The sequence below is a fragment of the Coturnix japonica genome, chromosome 1 (assembly GCF_001577835.2).
Source record: "Coturnix japonica isolate 7356 chromosome 1, Coturnix japonica 2.1, whole genome shotgun sequence".
Lineage (NCBI taxonomy): Eukaryota > Metazoa > Chordata > Aves > Galliformes > Phasianidae > Coturnix > Coturnix japonica.
In genome coordinates, this window is record NC_029516.1 from 154,786,143 (window position 1) to 154,801,351 (window position 15,209).

A 15,209-nucleotide genomic window follows, 5' to 3' on the forward strand; every position below is an offset into this window, starting at 1 on the left:
TATATATGTTTTTGTTTGTTTGTTTGTTTTTGTGTTTTTGTTTTTAATGGTATCTCCAGTGGAGGATCATAAAGATGATAAAGGGCCTGGAGAACTGAAGAATCTTCCATACAAGGAAAGGCTAAGTAGACTGGGTCTGTTAGAGCTGGGGAAAAGAAGACTGAGAGTGGATTGGATTAATGTTTATAAATATCTAAAGAGAGGTGGGAGGCAAATGGATGAGGTCAGGCTCTTCTCAGTGGTGTGTAGTGATAGGACAAGGAGCAATGGCCTAAAACTTGAACATAGGAAGTTCCATACAAACATGCAGAAGAACTTATTTACTGTAAGGGTGACAGAGCTCTGGAACAGGCTGTCGAGAGTGGCTGTGGAGTTTTCTTCTATGGAGATACTGAAGACCTATCCAGATGCCTACTTGTGTGACCTATTGTAAGGAACCTGCTTTAGCAGAGGGGTAGGAATTGATGATCTCTCAAGGTCCTTTCCAACCCCTGCAATTCTGTGATTCTATGGTTCAGTCATACAGAACAGATTCACAGATAAACAAAAGAACTGTTAGCTAATCAAGGTGCTTTGTCCCCAAAGTGGGCATATATGTGGGAAAAAAAATGTTTTATTTGACTTCAAAACATGATATTTGGAAATGCAGGGGATGTAGAGTTCTTGACAAAACCTAAATCAAGTATACATTTCTCGGTGAAGAACAGACAGCATATAAGAAAATAATTTGACTTCAGTGATGACTTTTGCTTGAACGAATGTTTCTGCACTACAGATTCCCTCAGTTCACTCAGAAAGAAATAGATATTGATACTGCTTGCTGTTTCCTACTTACTTCACAGCTACCCATGTCCATGTCTAGCCAGTGCTGCTCCAAGAGATGAAGAGAAGGCTGCTCCTTGTATGGAGGCAATTAAGCACAATTGAATATAGAAGTGGCCAGTGCTGTGGGTACAATTCAATCAAGCAGATCCATAGGGGTGGTTTTGATTTTCCTGTCACATCAAAGAAACAGTGCCCAGCAGAGAAAGATCTAACAAGTTACCAATGAAATAAGAATAAAGAAGAATACCTCTGAGTGAAAGCAAGAACAAGCACATGGTCACAGGGGCTAATGTTACATTGGAAGTGTTATATAGTGCCATTAGAGCAGAGTGTTAATTTTTTCCTCATAAATTTTCCAGGTTCAGCCACCAGGGAAAGGCTCACCTTCCCCCTCCCTCTGTTAAAGATATATCTATCTTGCTGAGTCTTGACAGCCCGATCATGTCAGCCCTCTGTAGTAGCAAAGAGTGTTTCAGCAAGAAAGGGAAGAAAAGGAAGAGAGAGGAAAAAAAAAAAAAAAAAAAAAAAAAAAGTAAAAAAAAAGTGAAAACTGATGTGATCTACTCTGCTTCCTGTGGGCATATTTCACTATAACAGATCCAGAGGGATGCTTTGTTATTCCTGTCAGATCAAAGATAGAGGTAACAGACGAAAATATAATATGAAAAATAAAACCCAGAAATGAGGGTAACTGAAATGCACTGCAAGACTATTGAATGATTATGACTTTTCAACTTATTTAAATATCAATCCACAGCCAAAGAAATAAATATTGCATAGGCCATATGTTCTGTTAGCTGCCAGCAAAACTGTACTCCAAGGACAGTGACTGACTGTCAAACACTGACAACTATAATAATTTTTCAATTTGCTCAGGTATTTTGAGTTTCAAAACAGGTTCTGAATAAATATTTGAGCCCAGTAATTTCCCACTGTTTTGCTTCCTTTTCTTGTGTTCAAAGAATGCATAGATGTATTGAGAAACATAGGTGAGTGGGCAGTATTGGTGGAGGGTGCGCAGTTGGACTAAATGATCGCAAAGGTCTTTTGCAACCTTAATGATTCCATGATTCTATGACTCCCAACACACTGGAGGGATGCAAGCTTCTGCTGAAGATGCAGAATGCTGGCAGGACAGTCCCCATGTTGTGCAGCTTAGCTGCATTTGTAGCTCACATTGAACATAAAGAAGTCAAGAAGTTAATCTACAGCACAGTGCGAAAAATAGTTGTGTAAGATAATTTCTAACTTTACCTTTTCAAATATTTCTAATCACAAGCAAATTGAATGTGTGGAGAAAAAAAGAATGATCTGACCATATTTTAAACAAATGAACAGAAAGCCTGAAATATTATGAGGTTATACTTAATATATGCTTCTGGTGCTATGTGGTATCCATCCACTATATACCACCTGAACAATATTTTGAGTTTGTTCCATGATTCCAGCTCTTTTATTAGATGTGCTAATGGCACAGATAACTACTCTGTTCCTTTCCAGCCACAACACTGTCATACAGAAACAAGTTCCTAAATTGAAAAACAAAAAAACCCCACAACTCTAATGATTTTTGATTAATCAGATTTCCAGCTGTTCAAATGTTGGTATCTGCAAAAATGCCAACATTCTTCTAGGTATTTCAACTTGGACAAGCAGCAATTGAGACAAGGGGTTGGGGTGAGGAGGAGGGGGAAGTGGGGGCACAGGAGAAGTAAGGGACCTGAAAGCTGTAGATATTTAGGGAGAAGCCAGAGGAGAAATTATATTTTCCTAAAGAAACAACACTAAAGAAACAACAAAACTAATAATAGAAACTACATTGCAGATACTGTTTTTATGCATTAGCATTCCGAGCATCAGCTCTCTGAAGTCAGCTGTATCTGTCCAGTGGAAATGACTTAGATTATGATGTATACTAACAGTAAAGACGATTCCAAATAACATCTAATGTCCAATATAACTACTGTTTACATATTAAAAAGAGATACAGGCTTTGTACCAGCTATGTTCTGTCATGTTTCTCCACAGGAGAAACTGTCATAGTTAAGTTCATTATCAATTACTGCTTTACAAGTACAAGATGAGTTAAGCTGTCATAATTTTCTCAGCTAGAGATCCTGTGCTGTCAAAAAATGTCAATTTTTAATCTGACAAAAGGAAGAAAATTATCTGTTATTCTGACCTCTAATTTCTTGACATTTTAATGCTGTAATTGCTGTGGTTAGTGCTGCAACCATGATTTCACCTGTCAAGCAAGAATGAATCCATATCCTTAAGCTGTTCTTCAAGTTTCAGCTTCCTCCTCACTGCTTTTACATTGAAAAAGCAAAAGTAAATGTAAAAGGTTGAAACAAAAAAAAATATATTTCACAAAACGTTTTTTCTCCTTCTTATTACAATGTAGTAACAATTTTGCATTGCACAGAATAACAGAAGCTACCCGAACTGACCAAATGAGAGAATTTTCCAAATTCTAATCATAAAATACCTAAGTAACAAAATTAAGGTTTATATGTCCTGTGGTGCATATAAGTCAACATTTTCATTTTGCTCACATTTTGTTTTTGTTGTTGTTTTTGATGTTGCTTGATAAATCAAAATTATGTCTAAATGAAACTAGTTCATTCTACCCACCAAGTGCATATCTTAACTTCCCAAAGAATTTTTAGAGAGATAGACATATGACATTTCAGAGACTTCAGTAACATAAAGTTTTAACGCTATCCCATCATTCTAGTTTCATTCAGAATGGCTGAGAAGGAAAACAGCACAGGATGGATGTTTTAGAGTGTTAAACATTAGAGAGCTCTTTTCAGGACTCCTGCATACACTTGAGAAAGATGTAGGAATCATAAAACCACAGAATCACAGAATCATAGAATGACTTGGGCTGGAAAGGACACCAAGTGTCATCAAGCTCCAGCCTCCAACAACCCCAATATCTAATACTAGAACAGGCTGCCCACTGCCCCTTTCAGCCTGGCCTTGAGCACCTCCAGGGATGGGGAATCCACAACCTCCCTGGGCAGCCTGTTCTAGCACCTCACCACTCTCTTTCTAAAGAATTTCCCCTAATATCCAACCTAAATGTTCCTTCCCTCAACTTAAAACCATTTCCCTTTGTCCTGCTGTTACCTACCCTTGCAAAGAGTTGGCTCCCCTCCTGTTTATAGGCTACTTTAGGTGCTGGAAGGCTGCAATGAGGTCACCCTGCAGCTTTCTCTTCTCCAGGCTGAACAAGCCCAGCTCCCTCAGCCTGGGATAAGCCACACCATCATTGACTACATTTTAATTCAAATCAAATGGAGACTGAAGTAATCTCTTTGCTATTCTGCAGTGGCTGTGAGGTGCTTAAGAAAGTGGTGGAAGCAAAATGCCAGTGGAGAGTATGAGTAGGTCACTGGGATCTGCTTTGGAAATTATGCCTTTCAACCAGGTCAGACCTCAGTGTGACTTTATTTGTAGCCTCATCTCACTAAAAAAGGTTCTGCAGTGACTCAGCTCCACACACTGTTATGGACACAGTTCTACTGCCTTGTCTGTGGACCCTGGTCTGATAATGGCTGCTGTTAATCATTGTGCATTTATTTGCTTTTTTCACTGTCATTTATTCATTTACATTCACCATCTTTATGCCAAAGCAAGGAAATGCTCCCATTTATTTAGAAAATAAATACCAAATGAACTTTTATGCTGATATATGAATTTTCTTGAATAACTCCAAAACTCCATTCATTTTAAATGGCCATGCTTCCATGTCAAGACACCAGATGCCACGAGCTACCATTATAAAATGCATTAAATAACTATTATCATTACTTGCATACTGTTTAGTGTATCTGTCTTTCAGGCTTTTAAAGAACCTTTTGCTTTTAATTTATTTTCTGGAATATCTGGTAAAAAAGAAATAAAATAAGAAAAAAAAATGTGCTAGTACAACAATATGTATACTTGTAAATTAAACATGACAGCTGGTAGATCATCAAAATGTCAAAAGCTTTGTTACTGGACAGAGAATGTCTCACTACTAGCAATGTATTTTCTTTGCTAATCTTCATGTGGCAATAAGGATGAAGTTGTGCTTTCAGTTGTTTACTTGGCGTAAATAAAAGCTTAAGAAGAGGTTTATGCGCTACTGACTGGGAGGGCATGGGTTAGATGTACAAGTGACTGAACAAAAACATTTCCATGAATTTCTTGAAATTTCTGATGACAAGTTATGCATGTAAGAGAGCCACAGGAGAGCTGAAGAGCCTCATCATGTCATAAGATGTTAAATAAGGTGCACAGACAGACAGATAGACCTCAATCCTACAAGCTGCCCTGTGGGAGCAGTTCTTTAAAGTCAAGACATCGGAGTCTGCCCATGCAAATCAGGACTTTAAGCCATGCTAATCCCTTGCATTCATAGTGCTTGACACCTGTTTTATGCTTTAAAAACCAGTGCTCCTTTGTTTTTGCAGTTTTCTACTTTTTTGACTCTTCTCACCATCAAAGTTTTAAATGCAGAAGATGATTTTGTACACATTAACATCAAATATTTGATATCAATACAATTTTGTCCATTTGTAAAACCAAGAGAATACTGTGTGCAAAATATAAGCTTTACTGTACATGAGATGAAAATCCAGCTACAGCAAAATAAGAAAACAAATGCTTTTTTTTTTGTTGTTCTGCTCCTGAAAAAGCACCAAATATAGAAAGATACAACTCAGCACTAGAAAGCAACATGACATAACCCAGAATTACACTGAATTCAATTGCTTTCTATAGCATACTTCCCTCTGAAATCTGTAGATTTCAGAGCAATTCCAAGATACAAAAACAAACAAACAAACAATAACACATCGCCTGGCAATGTATAAATTATTACTATTTTGCATACAGCAGATGGTAGCTATCTGGGGGAATGGAAGATTGTGTGTACAGCTTCATCACAGCGGTACTCATCTAGCAGCTGTTGCTTCTTCACACTTTCCACCTAATTTCAATTGTCTTACCCAACGATGGGATGATATTTGAGAAATAATGTTTCAAATTAACAGTCTTACTAAAAACAAATACAGAAACTGGAAGGAAACATATATCAAGGTAACCAGTACTTTTTTTCTTAAAATTTAATGATAATGACATTTCAGATGCACACTCTGTATACACACATATATTATGCACACACATACAAACATAAATGTTTATATGCACACTTGCAAATATTTTCTATGTTGGCATCATTTTTATTATGATTTATATGCTTAACACAAAAGTAATTTGAATTATTTCTGTTGTCCACCTAGCGAGCATTTTCATATCCATAAAGATATTGCTTCCCACATTATCTGGTTGAAAACATTACAGTTTTTTCCTGTAACTGTGATGCAGTCTTTTTTCTTTAGCTTTTCAGTTCTAGTAATTGAGTAAACTTACTCAAAGTAATTAATTTTAAAAAGTTTCAGAATTTAAATTGTAGAATATACATTACGTTACAATTTTCCATAGCACAAGTGGCTATAAAATATGAGTATATTAGTAAACCCAAACAAAATACCCTGGGACATCTGTTTTATGGCTAGCTAATTAATTCTTGCTTCTGAAAGGTTCAAATTCTGAATCAGACCCTACAATTTTTGGCAGCAGTGAAAGGTGGAAAAAGTACCATTTCTTGTGAAATGACAGCAGTTTTTAGAATGAAATTGCATAAACACCTACCTCCCTGAGGACAGGATCAGTGATACTGTCCAGGTTCACAGAGCCTTCATATGTTAGGTAGTGGAAAACATTGAGTGCACGCACTGCTTCTGGTCCCCGTTGCTTGTAGCCAAATATAAGGTCAATCCACTGATGAAGTTGACATGAAACAAATTCACTTTCCAGGGCCTGCAAGTGAAGTTCAGAGTAAGGAAGTAAATTCCATCATCATGCACTTTTGTGCTTAAATTGTTTCTTGCCTCTCCTATGATCCGAGGAATCATAATAGGTATTACATTTCCTGTTCAGGCTCATTCAATTAATTTGAAATCTTTCAAATACCAAACAAACAAACAAAACAGATTTATTTATTTTTTTTTTTGGGGGGGGGGGGGGGGGGGGGGAGAGAAAGGGGGGAAAACAAACCTGAAAAGATATTTTTATTTCATTCAACTTTATATCAAGGTATTTTTTCTTTTCAGCTACCACGTTTCTCTTGGCTGCAAGGGGTTAATAATTAATTTGGGCTTGTCAAATAAGTTAGATAATTCGATAAGAGAAACTGATAAAAGTGAGAAAACAAGTTCATAAACCCAATATTCATCCATATTTTTCCATCTCATTCTATTAGCCTTAAATCTAACAGTAAAATTTGAGGATTACAAAGTTGTATTGACAAAATCAGGTTCTGAACCCTCTGTGTGAGTTTTCACTTATTTCTCACAGGAAAACATTATTTTTCACATTCATTTCTGACATGAGATTGGTCCACCAGGGAAAAAAAAAGGACATGACTAGTTTAGAAATGTCTTCAAGGATTGTTACCCTGTTGCTTAGCATATGGAAAGGGACTAACGCTACACAGAGTGAATGACGGCAAAATTATTGAGTATTATACAACCACTATGCCTTTACCAAACTATTTGCATCCTTAGTAGATATCACTGTCTAAAATGTAACTTTCAAAGCCTGAAGGCATTACATAGCTTATCCTTATCCCTTACCAAGTTGTCTCAAAATGTATGTTAGATACTCTAATTCTTTGATTCCCAGTGCTAACTTTAGAGAATGCCTAAGATAAACAGTAACTGGTACTAAAATGAAGATTCTTGTACTACCAGCAGTGTTTCTATATGTGCCCTTTCCCAAAATACATCAGAATTGTGCTTCAGTACAGTATTGTATACCCAGTTCCCTTTGATCAAGGTAGATTCAGATCTGAGCACTAACTTCCAGTTAGTTTATCTGAAGAAAACTAATAATGAAATCACAGAATGCTTGAGGTTTTCAGGGGCATCTAGATGCCACCTTGTTCAGCACCTGTCCTACCAGGGGCAAACGGAGCAGGGTGCACAGGGTCGTGTTGAGGGGACTTTGGAAAATTACCAAGTAGGAGACGCCACAGCCTCTGGGCAGCCTGTGCCAGTGCTCTGCCACTGCACAGCACCGAAATGCTCCTGGTGTTCAGATGGAACCTCCTGTGTCCCAGTTTGTGCCCATGCCCTCTGGTTTTAGCCCTGGGCACCACTGGACAAGAACCTGGCTCTGTCTGAAGAAAAAAATTCCAACCTTAATACAATTTATTATGTAAATATCTATGTCAAGCTCACTGTCTTTCTTCAGCGCACATGTAGAGCTGACTGCAATCAGTTGTGTAATGTTATCTAGCACTTCTAATTTTCAAAGATTACATTTTGTCTGTGTTTGTTGTTTACTTGTTTTGTGCTGTTTTTTTTTCTCTTGAATAATCATAATTCTTCCATTCAGGTAATCATTCCACAGTGTTTCACATAGAAGAGGAACTCTACTTCATGATGGAAAACCAGAACTCTCTGACAAAATCAGTAAACATTATTTCAGAGGAAAATGGATGGGAAGGCTCAGGCTTCAAAGCTGACATGGAGCTCAGTTTTCAAGGGCTGAAGTTTGGGATTTTACAAGAACCTACAAACAAATGTTGCAGAGAACTGTATAAAAATGTGTTACTCCCTTTCCAAAATCAGAGGCCATCACATGCAAATTTTGCCTAATATTATTAAAATACATTAATAATAAACTACTTGATTTCACAGTGTGTCTCTAAATAAATAAGCAATGTCAGATCCATAATTATATTATCTTGCATGTGTACAGAATGATATAGACAGTAACTGCATGATCTTGTGTAATCTTTTTCATACATCTTTTACCTTATTCAGTTTAAAGGATGTTAGCATACGAGGACAAATTTAAGTAAACTACCACGATAATGAATAAAGTATTTCCTAACTTTTAAATGGTCGATTTTTAATGTTCCTTTGAATGCAAGAAAATTTAGAGCAGGATTTTAAGTCTGCTGTCTTTCCAGTGTCCATCTGTGACCAACTTACAATGAGCAGGCCAAAAGTTCTCTTTCTCTGTTCTCTGCATTTTATAAGGTTGGCTTGTGGCCATATCTATCACTTATTAAAAAGCAGATCATGAAATGAAATGTCAGGTGTTTGCAGTGGACAAAAATAGCATTTTTATTTCTAGAGTATGCAGATAACATTTCAGGTAACTGATAGAAATTTGAGATAGAAGTATACTAGTTAAAGGTTGGACAGTAAATCTGAAATTAAAAAAAAAAAAAAAGAAAGAAAGAAACTAACTTAGGTCAAATCAGCATATTTCACCCATTATCTTCTACAACATTCTCTCCCCTATGGTAGCAGAATTGAATGCCTATGTTATGTTTCCCTGAGGCAGTTTCAACTTGCATGACCAGCCGCTGCTCAGCCGCTTGTCATTCCAGAGAAGGTCTCAGTGACCCTGGCAGGTATGAAGAACTTCTATTTCACATGGATGAACTGCTCCTTAATAACTTACTACACAAATGAGCTGGTTTTCCATGGCAGCATGTCCTGTCCCCTGTCTGCAACACTTTAAGCAGATTTATTGTACTATCTTTAGAGGTCTAATGCTTCTTTATAGGTCTGTATGTTTAAATGGGAAATACGTAAGAGACAAATTTAGTTATGTGGAGGTATACTTTTCTCAATTCCACACAAAAGTGGAAGTCCAGTTACTGCTTGGGAGACTGTGAGGATGCTGGTGTGGCAAGGACAATACTTGCCAGACACTGTGTGGTGGGTGACTGCTGTGGCATGGATTTTGGCAGAGGTGCCTGCAGAATCTTCTCCCTAATTTGCTCTAATGCAAAAGCTTTCTCCCTTCCGTGAAAGTCCCTTCTGAAAATGTATGAGTGTGTCACTGTCAGCTGTACATGGTTTGGTTTCTCATGAATATGCAATGCTCAGTAGGGAATAGGGTGAGAGAATTTTCTGTGTAAATATAATTTGTAGATACAGGAGTAACAACATGCAGAAAAAGACAAACATTTTGTTAAGGTAAGTAGGTGATGGCCATACAGGATACAGTATTCAAGAAAACTGTGGCTTTAAAACATATAGGAGGCATTAATAATAATTATCAGCCATATAATGTGTCCTCTTGGACTCCAAGTTGAACAAGAGCCAGTAATGTGCCTTTACTGCTAAGTAGGCTAATGGTATTCCTGACTGTATGAGGCAAAGTAGCACCAGCAGGTGAAAAAAGGTAATCCTTCCTCTACTCAGTGCTGGTGAGGCCTCACCTGCAATGCTGGGTCAGGTTCTGGGCCCCCTTAGTACAAGAGAAATATGGATATACTGGAGAGAGTCCAATAAAGAACCCCAGATATGCTGAAGGGACTGGACAGTGAGAACAGGCTGAGAGAGATGGGACTGCTCAGCTGGAGAAGTGAAGGCTCAGGAAGATCTCCTCACTCGGGGTGGGGGGGGAGGAGCGGGAGTATGGCAGTGCCAAGAGGATGGAGTCAGGCTCTGTCTAGTGGTGCCCAGTGCCAGGACCAGAGGCCATAGGCACAAACTGGAGCACAGGAATTTCCCTCTGAATACTGGGAGAGCTTCTCCCAGGTGATGAATCACTGGCACAGGCTGCCCAGAGCCTGAGGAGGCTTCTTCTGAGGAAGATCCTTGGGGATCTTCCAAAGCCACCTGCACATGGCCCTGGCCACCTTGCTCTGGGTGTCCCTGATGGAACAGGAGCTGAACAAGATGGTATCCAGAGGTTCTTGCAAATTATCTGTCTTGGAATGTTTGGTAGTCCTGTGTGGAGCTAGGGCTCAATGATCCCTGTGGGTCTCTTGCAAATCAGGATATTCTGTCATTCCATGACACTGTGTGATTCTGTGATCCTGCACTGTATATATTACTTCTACATATTATATAGAAGTAAAGTTTTAATAAGTATATGGTGTATGTATTAATAATGATACAGCATTACTTATGTCTTTTTAAGAAATACGAAATATTAAACAGAAATGAGGTAATATCCAGCTTGTTTTCTATGATAATTAATAAGAAAGAATTCTCTAGTTAGAGAAAGATAAATATTTTGAAGTAAAGGAATTGTGTTTTTTTCTGTGTTTGCATGCAAGCATATGCACACATGTTCCACAGGCTGAAAATCAGACCTGTAACTGTTGTAAAATATAAACAGAAATTAGTAAGTTGATTCCTATGCATAAACTGAGTGAGATTAATATTAGGCAAGTTACTGCTTAGTGGAATCGAGTTCTATATTTATTTCTGATTTTAATTCTGGACAAATATAAGAATTTCATATGTCACTCCTCAGTACGATTTTTAACTAGAACACCTGAATCATAGAATCATAGAATGGCCTGGGTTGAAAAGGACCACAATGATCATCCATTTTCTACTCTCCTGCTATAAGCAGGATCACCAGCTACCAGACCAGGCTGCCCAGAGCCACATCCAGTCTGGTCTTGAATGTCTCCAGGGATGGGGCACCCACAACCTCCTTGGGCAAACTGTTCCAGTGCATCACCACAGTGAGTGAAACATGTATGAACGTCTATGCTTTCCACAAGACGTCTGATTTAAGAAACCTAGGTAACTGCACTTAACAGTGAAAATTTCTTCCTCTTAAATTCTGTGCTTTCTCAAGGATGAAGGTAGCACACCTTCATCCTAATCTGGAGTAAAAATTATGCTTCATGGACATTCCAATAGGAGGCATTGGTTTTTATTTTAATGCAAAACATATGTTGTGTAAAGTATTGGGAGTTCTAAGTTTATATTATAAGCTAGTCCAACACATTTCTAACACATCGGTGTTTTGCATTAGTCGTTTCTTTTTTTTCTTTGTGTGTGCATGTGTCTAGAGAATAGAAAAGCTCTGAATATACAGATTGTCTCAGCTTAATATTTCACTTCCTCTTTCAGCGCTTCTTGTACCATTTAAGGGGGTAAAGTCTTTGACTCTTGCTGCACAATAAAAAAGAAATACTGATATCTGGAATTAGTTCTGTTTGTTTAAGCAAAGCAATCTTTTAATAAAAGTGAAACAAATGTATTGTACATATTTGGGTTATTCTAGGGATGCCTGCATCGGAACTGATCCTTTATGTGAGCATCTTCAATATGTAAATAGATTCTTCAGTGATATAAGAAAGCTTCAAAATAAAAACAAAAACAAAAACAAACAAACAAAAAAAAAACATTGTCATTTCCCAGTTAGACTGAATCACCTGTGAGCTGAATGAGTTTAACTGCATTAAGAACAAACCTTGGCAAGGCACAAAAACATCAGACATTCTACTACTGATGGAATAATACAAAATCTTAATACAAAATCTTATGTACCACCTATCTGCTAAGAATGAAATGCCAACTGCTGCTGAATGGTGAGCAAAAAAAATAAATCTCCCTGATCCTCACAGCACAGAGATTTCATAATAGAAGTATCTAATGACCATTGAAAAAGCTTTCTAATTATGAAATACTATGCATGCTTCTGAATAGCCAGAGAACAGTACAAAAATGCAATTGGCAGCAGAAGAGTTTAAATAAATCATTTCAAAGACAGAAGGAAAATTCAATCTTAGTAACAGCTATGTAATAGGAACAAAATATGTATAAGAAAAACAGGACACCATTCAGGCTTTCAAAAAACATAATTTGCAGTGAACGCGTTTTACTCAACACTGTAATTTGCAATTTAATATGTGTCTAAGCCATAATGAAAATATCATTATAATTAACTTTGAATTACACAATATTGCATCTTTTGTTTCCAAATTAAAGACTGGTTATTTCAAAAGCTCTGCTTCAGTGTTTAGCAGTGGTGTTTCCTGCCTTGATTTAACATGCTTGACTTACTGACTGAATATGCTCTATTTCTGGCTCTCAGGACTGCTTGAAGTCTGTGGGGATTGAGAGACTGAGCAGGACTACAGATGCACATCTGTGGAAGGTTTTATGCGTGGGTTTTTTTTTTCCTGGTAAACTGGGAGATTATGATTGATGAGCCTAGCATTAGGGTAATGTTATCAGGGACACTTTCTGCCTCCGTCCTTTGTGCCATCACTGAGGTCAGACCATAATCATGTTAGCATTGAACATAGTGCTTTATTAATGTTTCATGAGTAAGTCCACAGTAATCAGTCTAGCTTTGTATGGATAAATAAAAGTGCTGCAACAATCCCTGATGTATATACACTGAGACTTTAGAATCTGCTGTAATAGATCTTAAAATAACAGGACTGAGTGCCTTTTCCAGTGTTTATCGTAAGTCTAATTTTCCAAAGTTTAGAGCAGTCTTGTTTGATGGGAAATCATTTTTACTTCCATTTCTGCATTTGGTTAGAAAAATGTAACACTTGACTGAACTATCAAATGAAACACCCCTGAACTCGTTGCCCTTTACTAATTTGAACAGAATTTTAGTAAGTCTTGTTAACCAATTGTTTAAACTACATCTTTTTATATGACTGTGTCTATATGGTGTTTCACTAGACTCTTCTCTGCTTGCCCTGGAAAGCCTCAGGATGAAATGCTGAGATTCTTGGTGTTATTTAAAGAAAAAATTTACCTCTGTAAATGGTCAAGTAAGCTTCATAAAAAAATTTGTATTTACTTTGTCCATACAGAATTACACATAACATATAAGTTCCCACCCTATGTGACATAGTACCGCATCAGATCCTACTCACTGAAATGAAATGACTACCACAGACTTAATCAGACAAAAGATCAGAATAACACCTACTTGAAACATTCTTCAATTTTTTGTGGCCTTCCTGTAAACCTACTCTTGGCTTGCTTTGTAAACCTCATGCAGAAATCCTAGACTTGCACAAACTTGCTGTATTTTACACGTCAGCGCCATACCGGGGCTACTTTTTTTCTGGAGATGGATTCTCGTGTAACAGCCAGAGCTTGGCCTGGGGATGACCTAACTGAATAATACATTTTCTGACCAGCTCAAAACATGGTATTAGGTAAGGAATGTCAGGCTTTCCAATTCTATTTATTTGTTCTCTGTGTTGACCTGTCTGTTTCCAGTGTCCCAAATGGAATTGTAGCGGCTGTTTGCCCTATGAGCTAATAAAACACTACGCGAATGATTCCCTGAAAATATATTACCTGTTTTATCTTTCAAAACACAACTCTGTGACTTCTTTCTATATCTACTTTACACATTTTCATGAAGGCAGTCATCCTACTTCAGTTACTTGCTTCTTTATGATAAGCTTCACCAAAAATTATTCACCTGTAACACTATTTTAACATCCCAAAGTTCACATTTCTTCTAACCTCTGAACTGCTTCCAAATGCAAATACTTTCTCTGTCTTTGAGTCACCCAGAAGTGAATCTAATATTCCAGGTGCAGTCTCAGAAGAACCATAGGCAGGTACAACAATATACGTTATCTGCTGTGATGCAACAACTCTCCATAGATGGCATCCAAATACTTTGGTTCTATGTAGAACTATGGAATTATATCTGATCTAATTGCTGCTCATTATCACCCTTCCCTCACTGCCGCTCTCCTTAAGTACTATTTTTGTTTCCAGACTTCTGCTTCCTATTGAATATCTTTAATCCTTTCCTTCTAAGGTTATCTTCAGTGTGCTTTCTGCATCTAATTCAAATAAATCTATGTATCTTTCTCTTGTTTTCTAAGCCATTCCCAACTTCATTATCACTTGCAAACTTCATCAGGCTACTCACTTCAAGACAGTATGTATCTGTGTAGAACTGAACTTTTGACTGGTGATCATGCTTGTGCTAAAAGTAGACACTGGGAAGAAGAAAGGCAATCCAGAAAATGCCTCTAGTTAGAACTATATAATAACAGCACAATGTACACAGGAGTGGAAGGCAGAATAGAAAGAGCGTGATACAAAATTGAGATCATTTGTGTTTTTAGAAATTGGCAAAGTAGTCTATTAGTTGAAATGGAGAATCTTAACACCAGCTTATCCAATTCACAGCAACTTGAGCATACTTACGTATGTCATTAGTGCTATTACAGATTAAAATTTAAAAGCATTTCCAGCTTTTATCTACCAGTCTTTATTGAAAGAATAGTCATGAAGGGGAATAGTCTTGCACTTTAAGTATGTGCAAGCAGCTGTTTTCTTCAACAACAACATTTCATGTACAGAACAACATTTCATGTACAGAGCTCTTAGGCTTTTTTTTTTTTTTTTTTTTTTGCTTCCCCAAGAATATTCATTGTAAAGCGTCTTGTAACAGTTGCTGTTACAAGAAAAATCTCTTTATCCTCATATTAATCCTCTCATCTTTGTGGAAAGATGGAAAAACACACTCTAGGACAGAAAAAGGAGCATTCTTTATAAAATTTC

General features: G+C 37.3%; 1 protein-coding gene across 16 annotated transcripts in view; it reads right to left on the minus strand.

The window, feature by feature from the left end:
• The window catches only part of NBEA (neurobeachin), a 460,919-nt gene that overhangs the window by 41,261 nt on the left and 404,449 nt on the right, over window positions 1-15,209 (minus strand). For all 16 annotated transcript variants that reach the window (XM_015851986.2, XM_015851985.2, XM_032442135.1 and 13 more), the window contains one exon: window positions 6,532-6,699. In XM_015851986.2, coding sequence (XP_015707472.1) covers window positions 6,532-6,699 — 168 coding nt within the window. The remainder of the gene's footprint in view (window positions 1-6,531; window positions 6,700-15,209) is intronic.